General features: G+C 38.3%; 2 protein-coding genes across 2 annotated transcripts in view; both read right to left on the bottom strand.

Moving 5' to 3' along the window:
* LOC306854256 (RNA N(6)-adenosine-methyltransferase mettl16-like) overlaps positions 1–1,478 on the bottom strand; it is a 35,368-nt gene extending 33,890 nt beyond the window's left edge. Inside the window, exons 1-2 of the mRNA XM_079392116.1 lie at positions 1,368–1,478; positions 655–787 (exon numbers count right to left, since the gene is read on the bottom strand). Of these exons, the coding sequence (XP_079248242.1) occupies positions 655–782 (128 nt within the window). The 5' untranslated portion in view covers positions 783–787; positions 1,368–1,478. The remainder of the gene's footprint in view (positions 1–654; positions 788–1,367) is intronic.
* Positions 1,479–2,127: 649 nt separating this feature from the next.
* LOC306853980 (lissencephaly-1 homolog A-like) overlaps positions 2,128–18,526 on the bottom strand; it is a 36,156-nt gene continuing 19,757 nt past the window's right edge. Inside the window, exons 3-11 of the mRNA XM_079391724.1 lie at positions 14,968–15,052; positions 13,245–13,319; positions 12,822–13,028; positions 10,131–10,299; positions 8,260–8,362; positions 7,666–7,894; positions 6,000–6,101; positions 5,746–5,902; positions 2,128–4,869 (exon numbers count right to left, since the gene is read on the bottom strand). Coding sequence (XP_079247850.1) covers positions 4,796–4,869; positions 5,746–5,902; positions 6,000–6,101; positions 7,666–7,894; positions 8,260–8,362; positions 10,131–10,299; positions 12,822–13,028; positions 13,245–13,319; positions 14,968–15,052 — 1,201 coding nt within the window. The 3' untranslated portion in view covers positions 2,128–4,795. The remainder of the gene's footprint in view (positions 4,870–5,745; positions 5,903–5,999; positions 6,102–7,665; positions 7,895–8,259; positions 8,363–10,130; positions 10,300–12,821; positions 13,029–13,244; positions 13,320–14,967; positions 15,053–18,526) is intronic.

The raw sequence follows: 18,526 nt of genomic DNA, 5'->3' as shown, positions 1-18,526 counted from the left end.
ATATTTACTCAGCAAGAACCCATTAAATTTAAAAGTGACAGTAATTTAATTTAAAACATTTAAATGTTAGAAAATATTTATATGTTAAAATAATCAAATTCAGATATTTCTATTCATCAAAGAATCCTGAGAAAATTTTTAAATGTTTCAAGCATTCCACAAACTATTAAGCAGCACAACTGTTTTCAACATTTATAATAAGAAATGTTTCTTGAGAAGAAAATCAGCATATTAGAATGATTTCTGAGGGATCATGTGACAGTGAGAGTAATGCTGCTGAAAATTCAGCTTTGTATAACAGGAATTAATTACATTTGAAAATATCTAAAAACAGACATTTTAAATTGTAATAATATTTCACAATATTACCGTTTTTTGATCAAATTGTTGCAGTCTTGGTGACTTTTTTCAAAAACATTAAAATCTATATAAAATCTAAACAAGCAAATATTCTCTAAGAGTGAGATCTCTATATTAATATCACATTGTACTCAATTATGTGCAGATTACAGATACTAAATATTGTCTTTTGAGACAGATCAGTCTTTTTTTCTTTCACAATGCTAGAACAAAACAACACTTTTATGTCTTATGTCATAATTCCTCTAGCAAACTCATATGACCCGTTAAAAATGCTAAAACAACATGACTTACATCACTCTGCCGGTCAGTGTGGTCTGCACGTGCTTCTGGAATTCAGGATATTTAGAGGCCAGATACACAAAGTCTGGAGGTTTATCCTTATAACGGTTTCGAGGATGCATGGATTTATTCAGCGCCATTCTTTCTGCAACAAAACAGGTTGCACATTACACCCCAAACAGCAATCAAAACAAAGTCATAAACCGTCTCAAAGGGCTAGTTAACACCCAAATTAAAATCCTGTGATTATTGCATTGTTCCAAACATGTATGAACGTATTCAAAGAATGATATTAGGCAGAATGACCGCTGCAGGCACCATTCACTTTCATCAAATTTGGTGCTAAGAGAGTCAATGATGACTGAGACTGTCAGTCCCTAATATGATGCCAAACATCTTGTTACACATTAGAAAGTCATTCGGGTTTGGAAAACATGAGGGTGAGTAAATGAAGACAGATGTTTGATTTTTGTGAACTGTTGCTTTAAGTCTTGATTTCCATGTGCATTAATTAATATGTGCTGTTATTGCAGACTGTGTTTATTTTTCTGTGTGTAATGTAATAAATTATGACAAAAAGCGTTCAAGACTAATTCTCTTGAGCTATGCTAAGACAGTAACGTTAGCCAAACAGCTGATTCACCAGACAACACACTGCCAACATGACTCTGTAACGAACAGCACATGCGACACCGTTTCGATAAATCGGAAGAACAGATAAATACCGATGAACGAAAACTTCAGGAGTTTCTCAGTGTTCAGCACTCTCAGCCGTCATTGGCAAATCACGTTGTCCCAACGTTCAAGTGTTGGTTCCAGGGTTCCGCTTTAGTCACAAATCTGCGCCGGCGCACACATATGGCGTCATGGAATCAGTTTATTTATACTTCATAGCAGACAGAACAAAATCTTGCGCTTATTTCGAGATTCCCAATTAGCATATATATATATATATTTTTTTTTTTTGTATATATTTTAATTCATTTCATTTCATTTGTCATTTACTATTATAATAGTTTTTTTTCTCCTGGCTGTTTTTTTTTTCTACTGTTGATTATAGTTCTTTTATATTTGCGCATTTATAAATGAAAAAAAAAAATCACTAATACAATGTGTTCTAGAAAAACTATTTTCTATAATACAAATTAGTCTAATTATAGTAAGGCAATTAAAAAATTCCACTTGCGATTATTATATCCACAAACTAAAATTGCTCGTGAGTCCTGACCTAAAAGTCACCCCTTGCAATTAGTTTAAAACTACTTAGAACTTTATTGCATTATATTTTCAATTTTTTTCCATTTCTTGATTATTTGTTTAACGGCCAATCAATTTTTAGATTGTATAATTATCAATTTGCATGATTTTTTCTAGTCACATTTAAAAAGAAGTGCAATCTTTAAAGCGCTGAATATGTAATGAACTGGAAACCAGTGTCACTTCCCTGTTTGACTCCATTCATACAGCATCACTACCAACAGACAAAACATTCATATTTTTTCTTTAATTATGTTGCAAACAATAACATCCAGATATATTGTTAACAATTGGCTGTGTGAATAGTGATACCATAAAAAGCAAAGAGTCCCATTCAAGCTGTGAAGTCTGAAGCCTCCAATCTATGATAGACCTGTGGCTGGAGGATGGACCTACAGACAGGACCTTCACGAGTCTGTCTGTACACGAACCCGTCCAACATGTGCAGCAGTGGGATTGCTTGGGACCTGCGAAAGGCAAACTTTCTCCTCTGGACACAGAAAAACAGGACACCATCATTGTCATTTTTAAGGTCTTGAGGAAAGCCAATCGTAAGGGAGTAGCGCTGCTTATGGAGGGTAATAAACTCTGGACAATGTAAATACATGTTTAAATTACAAATGAGATTGAGCAATATTTTTGTCCAAAATTACCCACTTTTTTTGGTTTAGTTTACAGCTTCAGTACATCTGAATCGATTTCTGTGCTGTGTTACACAGTCAAGAGCATCTAAATCAAGAAACTAAAGGAGGCATCATTGGTGCTTTTCTTGTGATGGGCACTTTTCCCTTGGGTTGCTCAGTCTGCCACAATCCCATAGCAAAATAAAGTCGTCATCTTCCTTCATACAAGCACACTTCATACAGCACGGCCTCTACAACCACATACTGAGCGGCCCACAGTTAGCATGCCAAATGACCAATCTGGTTGGGTGTATAGCTTCTTAAACCAATCATGGTGCAACATACTTGTGTATACATTTTCTAAAAGATGTCACTTTGACCAGGATGGTCGGACAACAAACGGCCAATTGTTCCCCACCAGACAGCTCAATCTTCAGTACGGTTACATGCAGCAGTGCTATGTGGTCAGGTACAGATCTCAGACTAGTCACTATCAGATTTTCAGCAGCAGTAGGTACATCCAGTACACACACAACAGGAAATCGCTTGATAATAGCATGGTTAAGCAGTGAATTCTTTATTATATAATTGCATTGGAATGAAAAGGCTGATTAAAATGATATCCGTTAATGCATTTTGAAGCTTTACATCACTTAAAACCTTCAGTCCGATGTGACCGAAGATCTAACAATAGCAGGGATGTGCAATTGAATTCAATTTCTTTTGTCTTCGCACAAAGTCAAAAGGCATATTTTCTCCTTAAAAGATATGGAATGGTTTATCTCCATGTGTAGGATTTTATCAAATAATTTCCCATTGTGTATTTATTTGTACATTTATTAAGAGATATAGCAGAGAATGTGCCACTCGTCACACTAAAGGTTATTTTTGTGGTTATTTTAGGGATATTCAGCTATGGTCCACAGTATGAAGATCCCTTTCCAATAGGAGTCACCATCAGGACTCTCCACAGACAGAACAGGCAGATCATTAGTTTGTAGCTCCACAACTCATAGGTTTATTATAAGATTGAGCTTGCCACAGTATCAAGTGTAGTCCATCGTTCCATTTTTTCACCATGGAAATCTTTGCACCCATTCTTTTAGGACAGATTTTTGCACATCCCCCTGATGAGAGGAAACTTTGAGCCCTTGTCATGCTTTGCACCTTAGGTCCAAACTGAGGGTTGCGATTTCTGCGTCAAATGTCTTTTGTGAATTCCAATCTCAGCGTAACTGCCATAGGGGCAACGGGATCATTAAACAACAAAGGAAGAATCAGGATGCAAACAACAAACGTCGAGGGCCAAATCAAGTGCTTCGTAGAGGCAAAGGTTACGGTGCTTGTAAGTTTGATGTGCTCCTGAGTAGACAGACTCAACTGACCACTGAGGTCAAAATTAAAATCTTCACTAAAGCCATCTTTGATTCAGGGCAAAAAACAAACAAAAAAAACACTCTTGCCACCCACTATGCAGCATGGCTTTTTGGATGCAGGAGTTTCATACAAATTCACTCCTATAATTAAGCACAATTCTCTCTTACAGTGTAAAGTCATGTCTCTGGGATTGTACTTCTCAGTAGGACGTGTCATGACAAGCGTACAAAGATTTATTCCCAAGGGTTTCCAGACAAAACGCATGAAACATTCTTAGATGCAACCATTAAATGTTATCTAAATCCACAAGAAGAGAATGGTAAGTACACTCCAGAAGTGATGTAACAAAGCTACAGAATAACTTCGATAACAAGCCCCATAGACCAACTCTCCACCTCAGCATTATAGGTTCGTTCTGTAGCCTTTTCCCCTTGAAAGTTCTCCAAGCTAGGCACAAACAGACTAAGACAGTGGAAAAAAACAAAACTAAATAAGAAAAATAAAGAAAAATGTATAGACAAAATAAATCAGACACTGTCATTAAATTATCAGTCAAATTTAGTGCCCTACATTTAACCCAGTCAGCTTCTGCCTTCGGTAGGTCAGGCTGAGTGAAAGATCAGCCTGTGTTGAACCTATGGTACTTCTAGACAACATTATGTAAATTTACAGTATACAGTTTTGGATTCACCATGCAAGAATACTTTTTTTTTTTTCATTTAATAGCTCGATCTACATCCAGAATAATTTACATAAAAGGACACGTTGTTGAACCGGAGCTTGGTGGGTGATAAAAGTGGTGTTCGAGTGCATCCAGAAGAGCAGGAGGAAGCTGAAGGGGAAGTGGAATGGGTCCGGGGGGTGGAGGGGAGCATGGAGGTGTTGTGAAGGTACGATCAGCGACACTCCCACACTTTTACAGTTTGATCTACGCTCCCGGTGACGACGTACGGAGCCGATTTGTGGAAATCTGTGGAGAGATGAGAGACAGTAATTTAGGAATAGACTTTAACTCAAAAATTATATGAAGATTAGTGATCAACTAATATGAATTGGCTCTGTAGTGCTTAGTGCTGCCCGATTCCAGCAATTTATCCCCCAACTGATAATGATTTAAAAAAGAAAAAGAAAAATAAAGCCACATATTTGTTGATATAATGAAGATACTGTGAAAATGTAACATTTTTTCCTCAAAATTGTGATCAGTCCAACATGGCAGCATTAGCTCAGCCAATGGCATGAGTTTAGGTGTGGCTACCTGATCATTTGACCAATGGAAGAGGAGGGAAAATCTTTTGTACCAAATTGTACCAGTTCCGTTTGGTAATGCTCATGCCACAGAAATTACGCATTTCAACTTTTAAAACGTACATAAAACACTTCAAATAGCAGGATTCACAAGCTCAACCATTGTCAAGAGACCTGAAGCCTCAAACAAACACCCAGTTCTCGATTCACACCAAAACTATAATTTCAAATCAATAGTCTGGAAGACGAGTGCTGTGTACTGAAGTGCTTTTAAAAGCAAGTTTAAAGCTTCACAGGAGCCTACAGGGGAGCTGGCTGAATAACATCAAGCATCTCTAGAGAGCTTCAGCGCCTTGATCCACTGAAAAGATCTGGACTCAGGCAGTTAAAAGACTGGAGGGTTCAGCTTCCTCTCAGAATATGCTGCCAACGGCTGACAGGACAACCTTTTGTAGAGTAACTAACTTGATCTTAACCTGAGAAATCCCTCTTTGGGGAAGTGAGGATGTTCTGTACACTTCTAAAAAGGCATCTTTACCTTTACTTGGACATCAAAACATCTGATATGCATTTCAGAAACCAGTGTACGACCGCTTACCCAGAGAGGTAACAAAATGTTCATGGGCACTCAAGGTCTTCATGCAGCGCTTGTTTTTGTAGTCCCAGATCCTCAAAGTCTTGTCATCAGCACAGCTCACAATGAACTTTCCTCCAGGATGCACAAGAACCCCACGCACCCAGTTATCATGGCCAACCTGAAGACGACACCAATTAAAATGTTTCAGATTCGGACAAAAGCACAAAGCTTCTCAAAGTCACATTCTGCAAAGAAATTTTACTAGCTCGACTCACCAGTGTCATAAGGCACATGCCAGTGCTCACATCCCACATCTTGATAGTCTTGTCTCTAGAACCAGACAACAGGAAAGGACCAGGTTTCCCGCTCTTCTTGGTCTGGCAGAAAAAAAAACCCAGCAAAAATATGGAGCATTTCTGCATTCTAGTCTTATTTAGTGTCAGTTTGTCTTATCCTGTTATCTAATTGAAAACATTCATTCTAAAAACATTGTTTTTGTGTCAGAAGATAATACTAAAGCAGCTTCCCCAACACTGATATAGAACATCTCCCACACATCAAGTGTGTGTATAGATAAATATTTATGGTTCTTTCTAGAAGGAGAATGCAATAATGTATGGGCAAGCCTTTAACCCACAACAAGGTTAAAGAAACAGCTTTAGAAAGACTGATGCACTACAAACAGCATCATTAGAGGCGGCTGAGACTCACAGACATCCAGTCATAACAGCACATCTCGTGCAGTCAATGAAAAGGGGGATATAACAAGAGCAGAGCTGTTTGGGGTGATAATGCATTTAGATAGCTCTGTGAAGAATGGCCGGTCATTACATTCAAGGCCTTATCTATTATTCCCCCTCCATAAAAGGCCAACTCTGCTTGAGGGAGAGTGAGACCAGACACATTAAAAACAAAATTGCTCTTGCTGAGAGGCTGGCATGCTCAGGCAAGTGTGTTCAGGCACATTTGTACATTTAGACAGAGCTGCTGTAATGACATACAGGGCTTTAACATCTGTGACAGTGTTACTGGTATCAAGAGATTGTTTTAATTTTACCTGAACAGGTTTGACAAGATCAAAGATGACGGACTAAATGTTAATTTTTTTTAACACAGAGGAGAAAGTTTCCTCTACATAACAATAGTAATTACTGTGAGGGTTAAAGGCTGTATTCCACATGCTGTGAGGGCTAATGCTTCATCAGATAAAGATGAAATTGGACACGGTTGATCATAAGACCGGCAAAAAAAATCTAAATGGTACTTTCTTCACCTTAGGCCATTAGCCAATACCACCTATGTCATTTCCCAGTCTATTTCAAACCATTGTACATGACAAATTTAGATAAAAATCAAAAGGACCCATCAAAATGTGTTTAAAGGGCATAGCAAAAAAGAGACCAATAAACATCTCCAAATATCTGGACGAAAGATAATACATTGATTATTTACACAAACAAAGATCCATTGATTCAAACTTTTTTTTTTTTTAAACGCAAGGTTAAAAGAAGTGGGGGGAAAACGGGTTGAACTGTAATAGCATCTAAAAGCTGGTTTCTTATAACCTCGGAGGAGACTTCTTTTAGAAATTCTTGTTACCTGGTATTTTACTGTATTCATTTTGTGCATATTACATGCTACTATTACTAATTACCAGTGGTGGCCAAAAAAAAAAAAAAAGTACAGCAATAAGTACAGCAGTGAGAGTATAACCCCAAGTATTATTTTCACTTACAATAATCAATACCAAAATTGGCATTAAGGTACAGATTTGTGGGCAAATAAACGTCCATTGTCTATTGGCAATAGTGTAGTGGGTTCATTGAAAAGAACTGTTAATGTAAGCAGTTTCAGAAAGCATCAACAATTACTGAGAAAGAATAAAAAAAAAAAAGTTGCATATTTCCCATTACAAATGCTATTTTCACTTTGTGCTCTCACCTCTGAGCCAGTCGCCTCTAGGATGGTGGGATGGGCACTTTCAGGGGCCCAAGAAATGCACTCCACAACATGCTCATGCTCACGCAGCTCCGCCTTGCATTCTTTTGTGGCCACCACCCAAACGCGCACCGTCTGGTCATTAGAACTACTAGCGATCAGGGTCCCGTCTTGGTTGGGCCGCACCATGCGAACCCACTCTCTGTGACCGGTGAATGTCTTGACACAGTACCTGTTTAACAATGCCAACAAACACAGATTTAACCACATTTAGCATAGTCAAGAGCATTTCTAGTATAAAATAACATTTGCAAGTTCACATCTCAAATTTGTTTGCAAGTCACATCAGAGGTTTGCCCTATTTGATTACAACATGAAAAAATGCTTTGAGAGCAGAATTTCACTTTTGTTACTTGTTCAACATTTACACAGGTGCTTTTCAGCTGAAGAAACTCAACAATACAGTAACTAAAAGGACTGCTTTGTTGGAGCAGCCTATGGTTAGGTACATTAATCTAAGATTGACAACCTTTGTTTTAGCAGCCAAGACCTTTTAACCAATATGCACATTTTAAGAAACCTTGCTCGATGACTTACCCAGTGGCCACCTCCCACATTTTAATGGTTTTATCCCTTGAGGCAGAAACTATGTGATCTCCATTGGGCATAATAGCTACAGATGAAACATTATGGTCATGCCCTGAAAAAAAATAAAGTAAAGAATTAAGTGTAAAATATTCCAGACTGCCCTGAAATTGTCATCGAAAGAACCACCAACGATGTCTGAGATGGATACACTGAATAAATTTTTCGATTCAGCACATAATATACACATATCTTCCATACAAATCAAACAGTCATGCACATTAGCATTTTACAATGAATGGTTAAGCTTTAAAACACATTGAACAATTTAATGGAGAATAAAATGCTGCTAATTTGCCTTGGCCTGCTTTGTTCTCACAGTGTGCGGGAAAAGAGATGAGCTAATTACATAGGACGCCATTTTTAAGCTCCTGAATAGATGAAACTAAGTAGCCTAGAAAAAGCAGTCTTAAATATGGGGGGAGAACCATAAAATGTTATCTCGTCTCGAAGTGGATAATTAAACTGCTGTCCAAATCTCCTAATCTTCCGCTAAAGCAGCCGACCCACGAAGCGAGACGGGCGAGAGAGAGAGCGTGAGCAGAAGGGGACTTGCAAACAGAAGGAAGGGGGGGTCCCTTTGCCACCCCTTCAAATCTGTGCTAGAACAGTCTACCCTAGTCTCAGGGCAACATGCCAGCTTTAGTGATGGGTGTAAATTACGAGCCTTTGGATTTGTGGATATTACAAACTGGCACACGCGTTACTTGGATTATCACCACTCAGGATTTACACATTTTTGATATGGATTACAAATGACTTGAGGAAAACTCTGAGAACACTTGATTCGGTTTTTTCCATGAAACATGAAAATATATTTTTATGAATTTAACAATAAATTGTGTATGACAAATGATCTAGATTTTTCAAGTTCAAATTCAACACCGAGGGGACACTATCCATCTTTACTGTCTTGAATCATTGCAAAAGCACATGTGTATTTTGATGCTGATAAAATATTAGTGCATTTTTTTGCATGAAACGGTGAATTGCTATTTGATTTAGTGAGGTTTTGATACAGTTTGAACTTCATAATTAGTGGAATGCAAGTGTCTGGATGGCAGAGTTCTGCCCCATCCCCCTCCTCTTCACAGCTTTTCACACCGACTGTTTTTTGCGCTTTTCCAAACCTGTGGTGAGATCTGACCTGAGCTGAAATGGGGGGTTTCATGACACTTAAAGTGTTAAACTATCCATCTAACACAGGGGAAGACATGTTGTCATAATAAAGAACCCATAAGACAAAATGAAAATTCACTTATGGTGTGATCTCCCATTAAAAAAGCCTGAAGGCCCACATTTCAGATTAAAATGTACCAAGCAATTAGGTTTTTAAACATGGGCACATCCTAAGGAACACATTCTGAGAGTAAGAACAGGATCGTAGAGTGGGGGAAAAAAAGAACAAAGTTCAAATGCTCTAAAAATAAATCTTAATTTTAAGAAAATTAAATATTATTATTACAGTATATTAAATATATTTTTATAAATTATATAATGGAACCTTTCTCCTCTTATTCACATTTCTGGGTTTCTCAGGTAGTCATTCGGCAGAAGCTTTTATCCAAAGCGACTTATTACATATTATAATGAATATAAAAACCTACAAAATAAAACTTTCATATACAGCATAGTAATATTTGAGAAAATGTGTTAAAGGATGGCTTCTAATACAAGAAGAATCTCTCTTATGGATTTGTTGTCAAGTTGGCACATTAATGAGCTGCATTCAACACCTGCCTCCTGACACTCTATTCCCCCTTGAGACGCCCCTCCGCTCCTAACAGTTCCCAGAACCAATGACAACATATGACAATGCTCACCGTGCATGGTCCTGATACACTCGAAGCCCTGGAAGTCCCAGAGCTTAATGGTCATGTCCGCTGAACAGGAGGCTAGCAGCTTTCCAGTATGGTCAAAGGAAATGTCCTGCACAGAGTCTGTGTGGCCCTTGAGGGTCCGTTCAAAGTCACCCGTTTCATAGTCCCATACCTGGGTCAGACACAAAATACATGCTTTAGCCCAAGATGAACAGATCTTCAATAAAAAAAGCCATTACCTTGTTTGGCAGCTTGTTATGATAAGGTAAAGCATAAAAGACAGGTCTGGGCTTGTAGCTACTATTATATATTCAGCAAAACATTTGTCATGCAGCCAGCTTTTAAAAACCATCAAACATGCCAGATCGCCCTCTGGATATAATCTGAACATTTCATTCAGACTTTATCTGCCTCAAGAAATAAGTGTCAACATTTCTTCCCATATTAACCTTACAGTATCTACTGCACTCTAAGCAAAAACTGTGGCTGAATATTTTGACATGTTTTCCCTGAAATTCATCATTTTCTTTATCATTAAAGCATTTTTGTGAAGTGAGGCGAATGTTATCTGCTTGTTCGCCTGGATGCAGCAGTATGATAAACAGCCTCAGGGCTTAATGTGAAGATCAGGTTTCAGCAGTTTCTATGCGGCAGACACACAGGGATAAGCTCTGTCTGCTGCACAGGGGGCCGGTGACAGAAGCCCTTCCACCTGCTTATCTGTCTCCTGCTTCCAAAGAGGGAGACTGAACCCAACCAGCAGAGTTCTGACAGAAAACATGCACACGAAAAGCCTGATGTGGCACACCTGGGTTAATCAAGCACGTAAGCTTTACCCATGTTACCGAGACTGCAATACTATAATTTAGAGTGTATTCTACTTATATCTGCCCTCATTGATCTGTCTGCATGTGCCTGATCATCAACTTGCTCACCTTAACAACAAAAATCAAAACAAATGAAAAAAGGGAGAACTGTAGGACCACAGCAAACCTAAGACAAAATTCTGGCTGATACCAATGAGGCAATAATTATTTTCATAGTATGGCAGATAAAAATACAAGGTCAATATTGGAATTAAATGCCATTTTGCTTAAATAAATTAATGATTAAAAAAAACTTTATTTTAATATTAACTATTTAATTGGAAATGCTCCAAGTGAATTTAGGCCTAACAACATTATAATGTATAGCATAAAAATGGGTATACATTGAGATTTACTAAAGATTACATTAAAATTATATTAAATTAAATTAGTAGTATGTTTAACGATTAACTAAAGACTTACCTTTTGCCATAAAGTTAGGTTTCCTAAATTACAGAATTTATTATTTATTTTAGATAAATTAATGAATAGATAAACAAAAATAAAATTTGCTGATAACCAACACAATCCCAGTACATTGTGACTCCTTAAAACTCAGAGCCTGAACCAAGACTACATAACCAGACTTCAAATGCGTGGGAAAGTAAAAATACAAGAGCATGCTGAAAATCAACTACGCCGTGCTGCATGACCCAAGAGGGCTTATTTTAAACTAGAGTGTTGACATTTCAGACAAACTGTGGCGATGAAAGATATGACTGCATGTTTGAGTGCATGTCATATGTTCATGCGCATGTATAAAATATCACAGTTTGAAAAAATATACTTGTGCATGAAACTGAACTGCAAACCATTTGGCTGATTCAATAACCAGACTAAGCAGAAGCAGAACTGTCTTGTCAAGTGGCTGTCAAACTGCTGATTAACATAAAAAGAAGAAAACATTCAAGTTAAAAAAAAAAAGAAAAAAGGTCTGCCATAGCCGTCTTGCCACATCTACATTACACTGAGCAGAGGTGAGACAAAAGCATCTGGCTGCACAGCTTCAGGCTTCCTGACAATTAGCTCTGGATATGTGGATGGAGAGAATGGCGCAGAATATAACTGGACCAGCTCTAGCTGTCTGGTTGACGGCTGCCCATGTTAAGATGGCGAGGGCTGGGGATTTTAGGGAAGGGTTTAATAGCACAGAGTATAAAACTAGGGCACAGGAGGAGGGGGCACTGACAGGTTGGTGGCCATAGCTGCCGGCACTGAGGCAGTAGATGAATCACTCGAAAAAGCAAGCGTTCAGAAAAATACAGGAACTCTTTGTAGGACTGATTCCAAATAAAACAGAACAAATGAGGGGGTACTTTGCATATATTATACCTCTAAATCATTTGGCTGATCTAAAGAATAAAAACCATTTCTTCTAGACTGTAAAAACAACTAAAAAAAAAGCTTAATAAATGGCTACAAATAGGTTTAGACTCAATTAGTGCCTGTCCTTTTGGAAGCATCACTGAGGTTGTGTGTACGGTTGCTGGGCACGGTTATGAATAGCAGGAAACCAGAAACAGGGCTTATTACCATGGGAATGTCACACTGCTTGTGCAGACTTGTGTTTTTTTGTGTGTCTCAAGAGCCCCTGTATGACCAAAACAGCAGAAAGAGAGGACAGTGGCTGCCTGCAGTCAAATTTGCAGTTCATTCAAGACAATACTCTATAATTATGTCAGCCAGAAAGGCAGGTCAGCCAAAATTTGATGAGCCATTTTCACACTGTAAATCATGATTTGATCACACCAATTTATCAGAAACGCAAGATCAGTTTTGGAGGGTATGAGAGTGCTTGATAACCCACAAAAGATACAGAAGACCTTACTTTTATTGTTGCGTCCTCTGAGGCAGAGACTATGACGCTGAAAACAGGATGGAAAATGACTCTGGTGACAGGACTCCTGTGGCCGCTCAGGGCATATCTCTCAGGAGGACGGGGAATCCATTCTTTGGGGTCTCGCTTCTGTCCAACTGGCCCACCTAAAGTAATCTCTTCTTTTGCTTCATTCAGTTTTGATTCTAATTCCATCACCTAGCAGAAGGCATAATAGGTAAGACTCATCATTACACACATCAAATTCACATGAATGAAAGTGACATTTTTGGATTTTGGATTTACAGCTGCAGTAGTTGAAATGCAGCATTTCTTAATCCTAAAATTTGGCATTTCAGAGCATGAATAGTCAATGAGTCAAGTCTGCCTCCATGGTTCTTAATAGGATTTGCATTAAATATGAAATGCACTGACCTTTTTCTGTAATCTGATGACTGAAGTCCATTTCTTTTCCAATAGACCTGCATACTTCTTATCCAATTCCTCATTCTGGTGACAAAACACACAAAAAAACCCCACTAGAATTACATTAAAGCCTTAAGCAAAAATAAGGCATACACCTATCACCCCAGTGGCAACTGCAAATTCCCTCTAAATCCCTTCACATGGGTTAATGTCTGGCAGACAAAGAGAGTTTAACAAGATTACAATTACACAAACACCGCACTGTGAAAAATTAACTTAAGGGTGCCTGGCACTAACTAGACCTTTCTGAAAGTCACATTTATTTACCAAAATGAGAGATAAATGATTCCCATTGGCATTCTCTAATCAAAGGCATTAAGTAGAAAAATATAACTATAGTACTACCAATCCAATATCTTGTTTTATATGAATAAATAATAGTAATAAACAAGAAGCATTAATTGATTTTTCACTTTAAATATTCAATGCTTGTGTTATTCTGTGCGTGTTATTTTATAATATACACACACACACACACACACACACACACATTATCCTCATTCACAACTCCATACATATACAAATATTTAATTTGTTCACTTCTTAATTATATTATACACACACACACAAAAAACATACATTCACAACTCCACTTCATTGATTCTGAGGTATGAAAATCCAACAAAACTAAAACCTTGCATTTCCAATTCCTGACAGAAGACATTTGTGTTCTTAAATATGCAATCTAGCAGTCCCAGCCGGAAAGCAACATGAAGTGTACACATGGTTTTCACAAGACTGTTCTCTAACCATCACAAATGAAAAAGCATAACATAGCTCCCAGATCTATGGGTAATGAAAAAAAGCTGCCGCAGAAAAAGAGAATAGGAGGAGAGAGGCTCTTCTGGAGTAATATCAGAGGTGTCCAGCAGAACAGGTGCTGTGTGTGTGATGAGAAGTGGAGTGAGAGGGGTCGTGTCATGCGTCTCTGAGGGAGAAGGGCATTTAAAGCCTCTGCAGAGGACTGATCCACCATCTGCCTGGACCCTCTGCTATGTGTGTTGGCCAGTGGCTAAATACCAGTCCCATCAGCCATGCCAGGCTCTAATCACTGCCGTCTGACAGTCCATCAGCTCCCTCCAGCCCTCAGAGAGCCACTTTTCATCTACAGTTATGCCTAAAGTCACAAACCCCTGCCACCACTCAGAACATCTTAACAGCTGGAAGAATCGATGATGAAATCTCTTCTGCTAAATGAGGCCATGTTAATAGCATTTTGGTTAATTAAAGAGAGCTTTTAGCACCATAGACCACCTCTCGGTCCACAAATCTGATCAATAATTTATGCGCTTTCTTCCCTGTACAAAAGAAATAAACAGTTTATCTTCTGTCCAAGCACGAGTGTTTTCAAACAAGAACTTCTGCGTGTGCCAAGAGCTCTCGCATTTCCAGACGGCATATTACAGCGAGATATTTTCTGCTAAATCTGAGTAATTCTCCTGGTCTACCCTGTGAGAATGAAGAGACACTATTTAAGATGTCCCTTTATCAGTGTGAACCGTCGCTGAGACAACAGGGAGCATCGGGTTTTACATCTGCCACACATCATAATTATCTCTGCACTGCCGTCAGTCACAACTTCACACAGAGGCGCCAATTAAATGGGGAATACTTCAAATTAAGAAATATTGGTTTGACTCGGGTCTAAATGGAGGGGGGTTCCCACACTCACCATGTCTAATTCCGTCTCCTTTTTGAAAACTGAATATGCCTCTTCAAATCCGTTGGAACGGAGGTAATCAGCTATCGCTCGGTTTCTGAAAAACAAAGAAAAGCCTAATTAGTTCTCTTGATAACCAGGCTTTATGATTGTGGATTAAGAAAAGAGCTGTGGTAAGTGCTTTTAACACAACTAAAAGAACGTGCGTGTCTGAGCACATATTCAGACACCGGTACACTGGAATTTCATTATAGAAGACAAAACAGCTACTCATGGAAATCTGCTTAAGCATACACAGAGAATCAGGCTTCATAAAGGAGGAGGTGTGGGAAAAAAAAGACTGATATGCAAATTGCTTAATACATTTCAGTACTGGCCAAAAGATGTGTCCTTAAAAATACATTTATGAAGGTGGTTTGTTGGATTAGCATGACTGGATCAATCAACCAAAACAGAAAAACCTGAAAAGAAAGCTTTAGTGTTAAATTTAGATACATCTACTTGTAGCAAAGGGTGAGATTTTAATGAATTATGTACTACTAATAATATTAATATTAAAAATGTATATATACACTTTAAAGAAAGACAATAAAATATTAATTAAATATCATTATGTAAGACCTTATTATATATCATTATTATTAACAGTTATACTTATACATTTAAATATATTAACAAAATATCTAGGAATAATAATATCACTCCACGGCAATGACTGAAGCAAAGATCTACCATTTCATTAAAACATGCCAGGAGAAAAAAAAAAAGAAAGAAAAAAAAAACATTTACAGCTCAAATACAAATGTGCACACATTCACAAAGAATAATTTTACAAATGCTTTCTACTTAAATAGGGAAGGAATATGTCAGTTTGAAGGAAGCCTCCACCTCTGTTTTCAACACATTTTGAGCTGCTGAGGAGTCAGCAAGACTGTGGTGAGCGGAAGATATTCATTGATGGTGGTGATAGTGAAGACAAAGCCGGCTGTCAGAGACGCCACTCTGCTGTCCAAACTCTTCCTGGCATTGTGATGGCAGAAGGATCCACAGCCGTGAGGAAACGAGGAGCCCAATATGGAAATGCCGTTTCAGCGAGACAGCCACATTGTTCACATATACTCTTAAATCAAGATCAAAATCAAAATGGATAAAAAGAATTAAAATATCTATAGACCAGACAACAAAGAGTCTAAAAGCACACACAGGCAGAGGGAAAACTCTGGGTGTGGCACGGTTAGAGATAAATGATATGATTATACAGTGTGTGTTTGGTGGACGGGCCAGTTCACTAAGGAGCAGACAATGAGGTGATCGAGCTCTAACACCATATCTACTGCAGACTGTGACAGTGAGGGTGCTCTGATTAAAGTCAAGGTCAGCACGAGGTTCTCTCTCATGTGACAGGCAGCAGGAATGAACTACACACTGCTTCATGCTGGAGGGAACATGTGTGTGTGGCTCTACTCTGCTTTGAGTGGGACATGCTCGACAGATACCTGCCTAAAGACACAGCCGAACAACAATGCTTCTTTGTGAGTCAAACAGAGCCGTTCAACAAAACAAAACTCTGGAATGATTATGAAAATGTACATTCTGGAAAGTTTTGGGAGTGACAGGAAAAGTATGAAAGCTTGCTCATTCAGTGAAGTCTTTGAAAGTTTAAAGCGTCTTGCTGTTAGGACAAGTCTTTTTGCAAAACAAACTCCTAACAATTCATAATTTACAGACAAGAATATAACCATGAAATGTAAATTATGTGCTGTAGAAATGCAATCCAGAAGATTATTAAACAGCAAACGTAATCGGTCAAAAACACAAGCTGCCCACATTAAACTGTGCTTATGAGCTTCTTTGAAGCATTTAATACAATTATTGAATAAAACAGCGAGATTAACTACTATGAAGACAAGTGACAACTGCATTTAACTGCAGTCTGTGTGTGACCACAGTAACTTCAGTCTCAGAGCAGAAATCAGAGTCCTTTATGAATATATCTTCAGATTATAATTAAGATGGCCACAAGATGATGTTCCAGTGATTCATCTTGGATGATGTGTTGACAGACAAAAACTAATATCAGTGTTGGCACAAGCAACCAAGCAAGCACAGTGTCTCCTAACAATAACCAATTACCTTCAATTAGTTCCCATTACGAGGTAAAGTGCCATGACATTTAGACCCTCAGATGCATCCCCCCCCATGCTAGTCCTCACACACCTGCCGACCCACTGCTGAATACATCATCCAAACCCCAGATCATGATCACGATTACAGCCAGCCACAATAGCTATTTTTTGCGATCTTGCTAGCTGCACAGTCACAATCCAAATAAAAAATTGTGGAAATAAACTTCCAAGCTATAAAAACCCTTCCAGCTCTCCAAAACTGGCTTGTAAGGAAGGACATGTAGTACTGAAGACAGCGAGAAAAAGAAAACATTGTGAACAAACAAATGAGTGCTCATAGCTTTGGGCTGGTCTCCATGGAAACTAAGGAGAAGGCAGAGAAGAGGCGATGGACCTGAGTAGGCAGAGATACTGAAAACAAGGAACAAAAGAAACTCTTCATTAAGGAAAGGTCTTCCTCAAACTGACCAACAACCGTCTCAAAACCAGCAGATCTGCATCCCTAGACAGCATTTTTGGGCAACATGGGAACTAGGGTTGTAACGATATACCGTTATGACGGTCTATCGCGGTTTGAACGTACACGGTTATCATACGTATACATTTGCATATGGTTTTAAAAATGTATAAGGAATATCATGTTTGTCCATGTTTTTACTTAGAATACCTCTGTTGTGCAGCACTTTGCCAAAAATAAGTGTTAAATTTTCATTTGATAATATTTTAAAACATTAATTAAAATGCTTATGGCTTTATTTTGTAATTGTTTTTTTGCTTGTTTTTTTTCCTCAGAAGGGAGGCTTACTTTCATTAAAATGATTTCAAGTTTGTTGCAATAAAGGATTTGTTCACTCAAATAACTTGTTCTTATTCTTTTAAGAGTCATTGTTACTGATAAGAATTATTGTTTAATATATACCGTGAAACCGTGATATTTTCTGAGACGATTATCAAACCGTGAAAATCTCATACCGTTACAACCCTAATGGGAACATCTGAATGTTCAAACACAGTGAGCACCTAAGATGATACATCAGGTTTTTTGCAACATGAAATAAAACAACCACCTTCTGGCGATAAAACGATTTTATCGATTAACTCGAATGTGTAGTTTACGTCGATTTGTTTGAATGAAAATCGGTTTTCTTTTTAACATCCGCCGACGCTCCCCTCTGAGCTCCCGTAGTTCCGAATGAACTCAGCCCTCCCCCCGCGCGGTTACCATATAGGGTTTGGTCGATAGACGATGCAACCGTCAATCGCCGATGGCTGATAGACATCATGATGTTAAAAGCCTAACGTTATTTCATTTTTGTACACGAACGCGCAGCCTTTCAAAGTATACTCCATTTGAAGTTGTACACGAATGCGGGCGGCCAGCGCACACGCTCTAGAAAGCTGCAACCATGCCCAGTGTCTGCTCTATTTTTCCCCGTCAAGTCATA

This window comes from Barbus barbus (assembly GCF_936440315.1).
Source record: "Barbus barbus genome assembly, chromosome: 34".
NCBI classification, from domain to species: domain Eukaryota; kingdom Metazoa; phylum Chordata; class Actinopteri; order Cypriniformes; family Cyprinidae; genus Barbus; species Barbus barbus.
The sequence above is the reverse complement of the archived record's forward strand: the minus strand, read 5'-3'. Positions and strand labels throughout refer to the sequence as shown.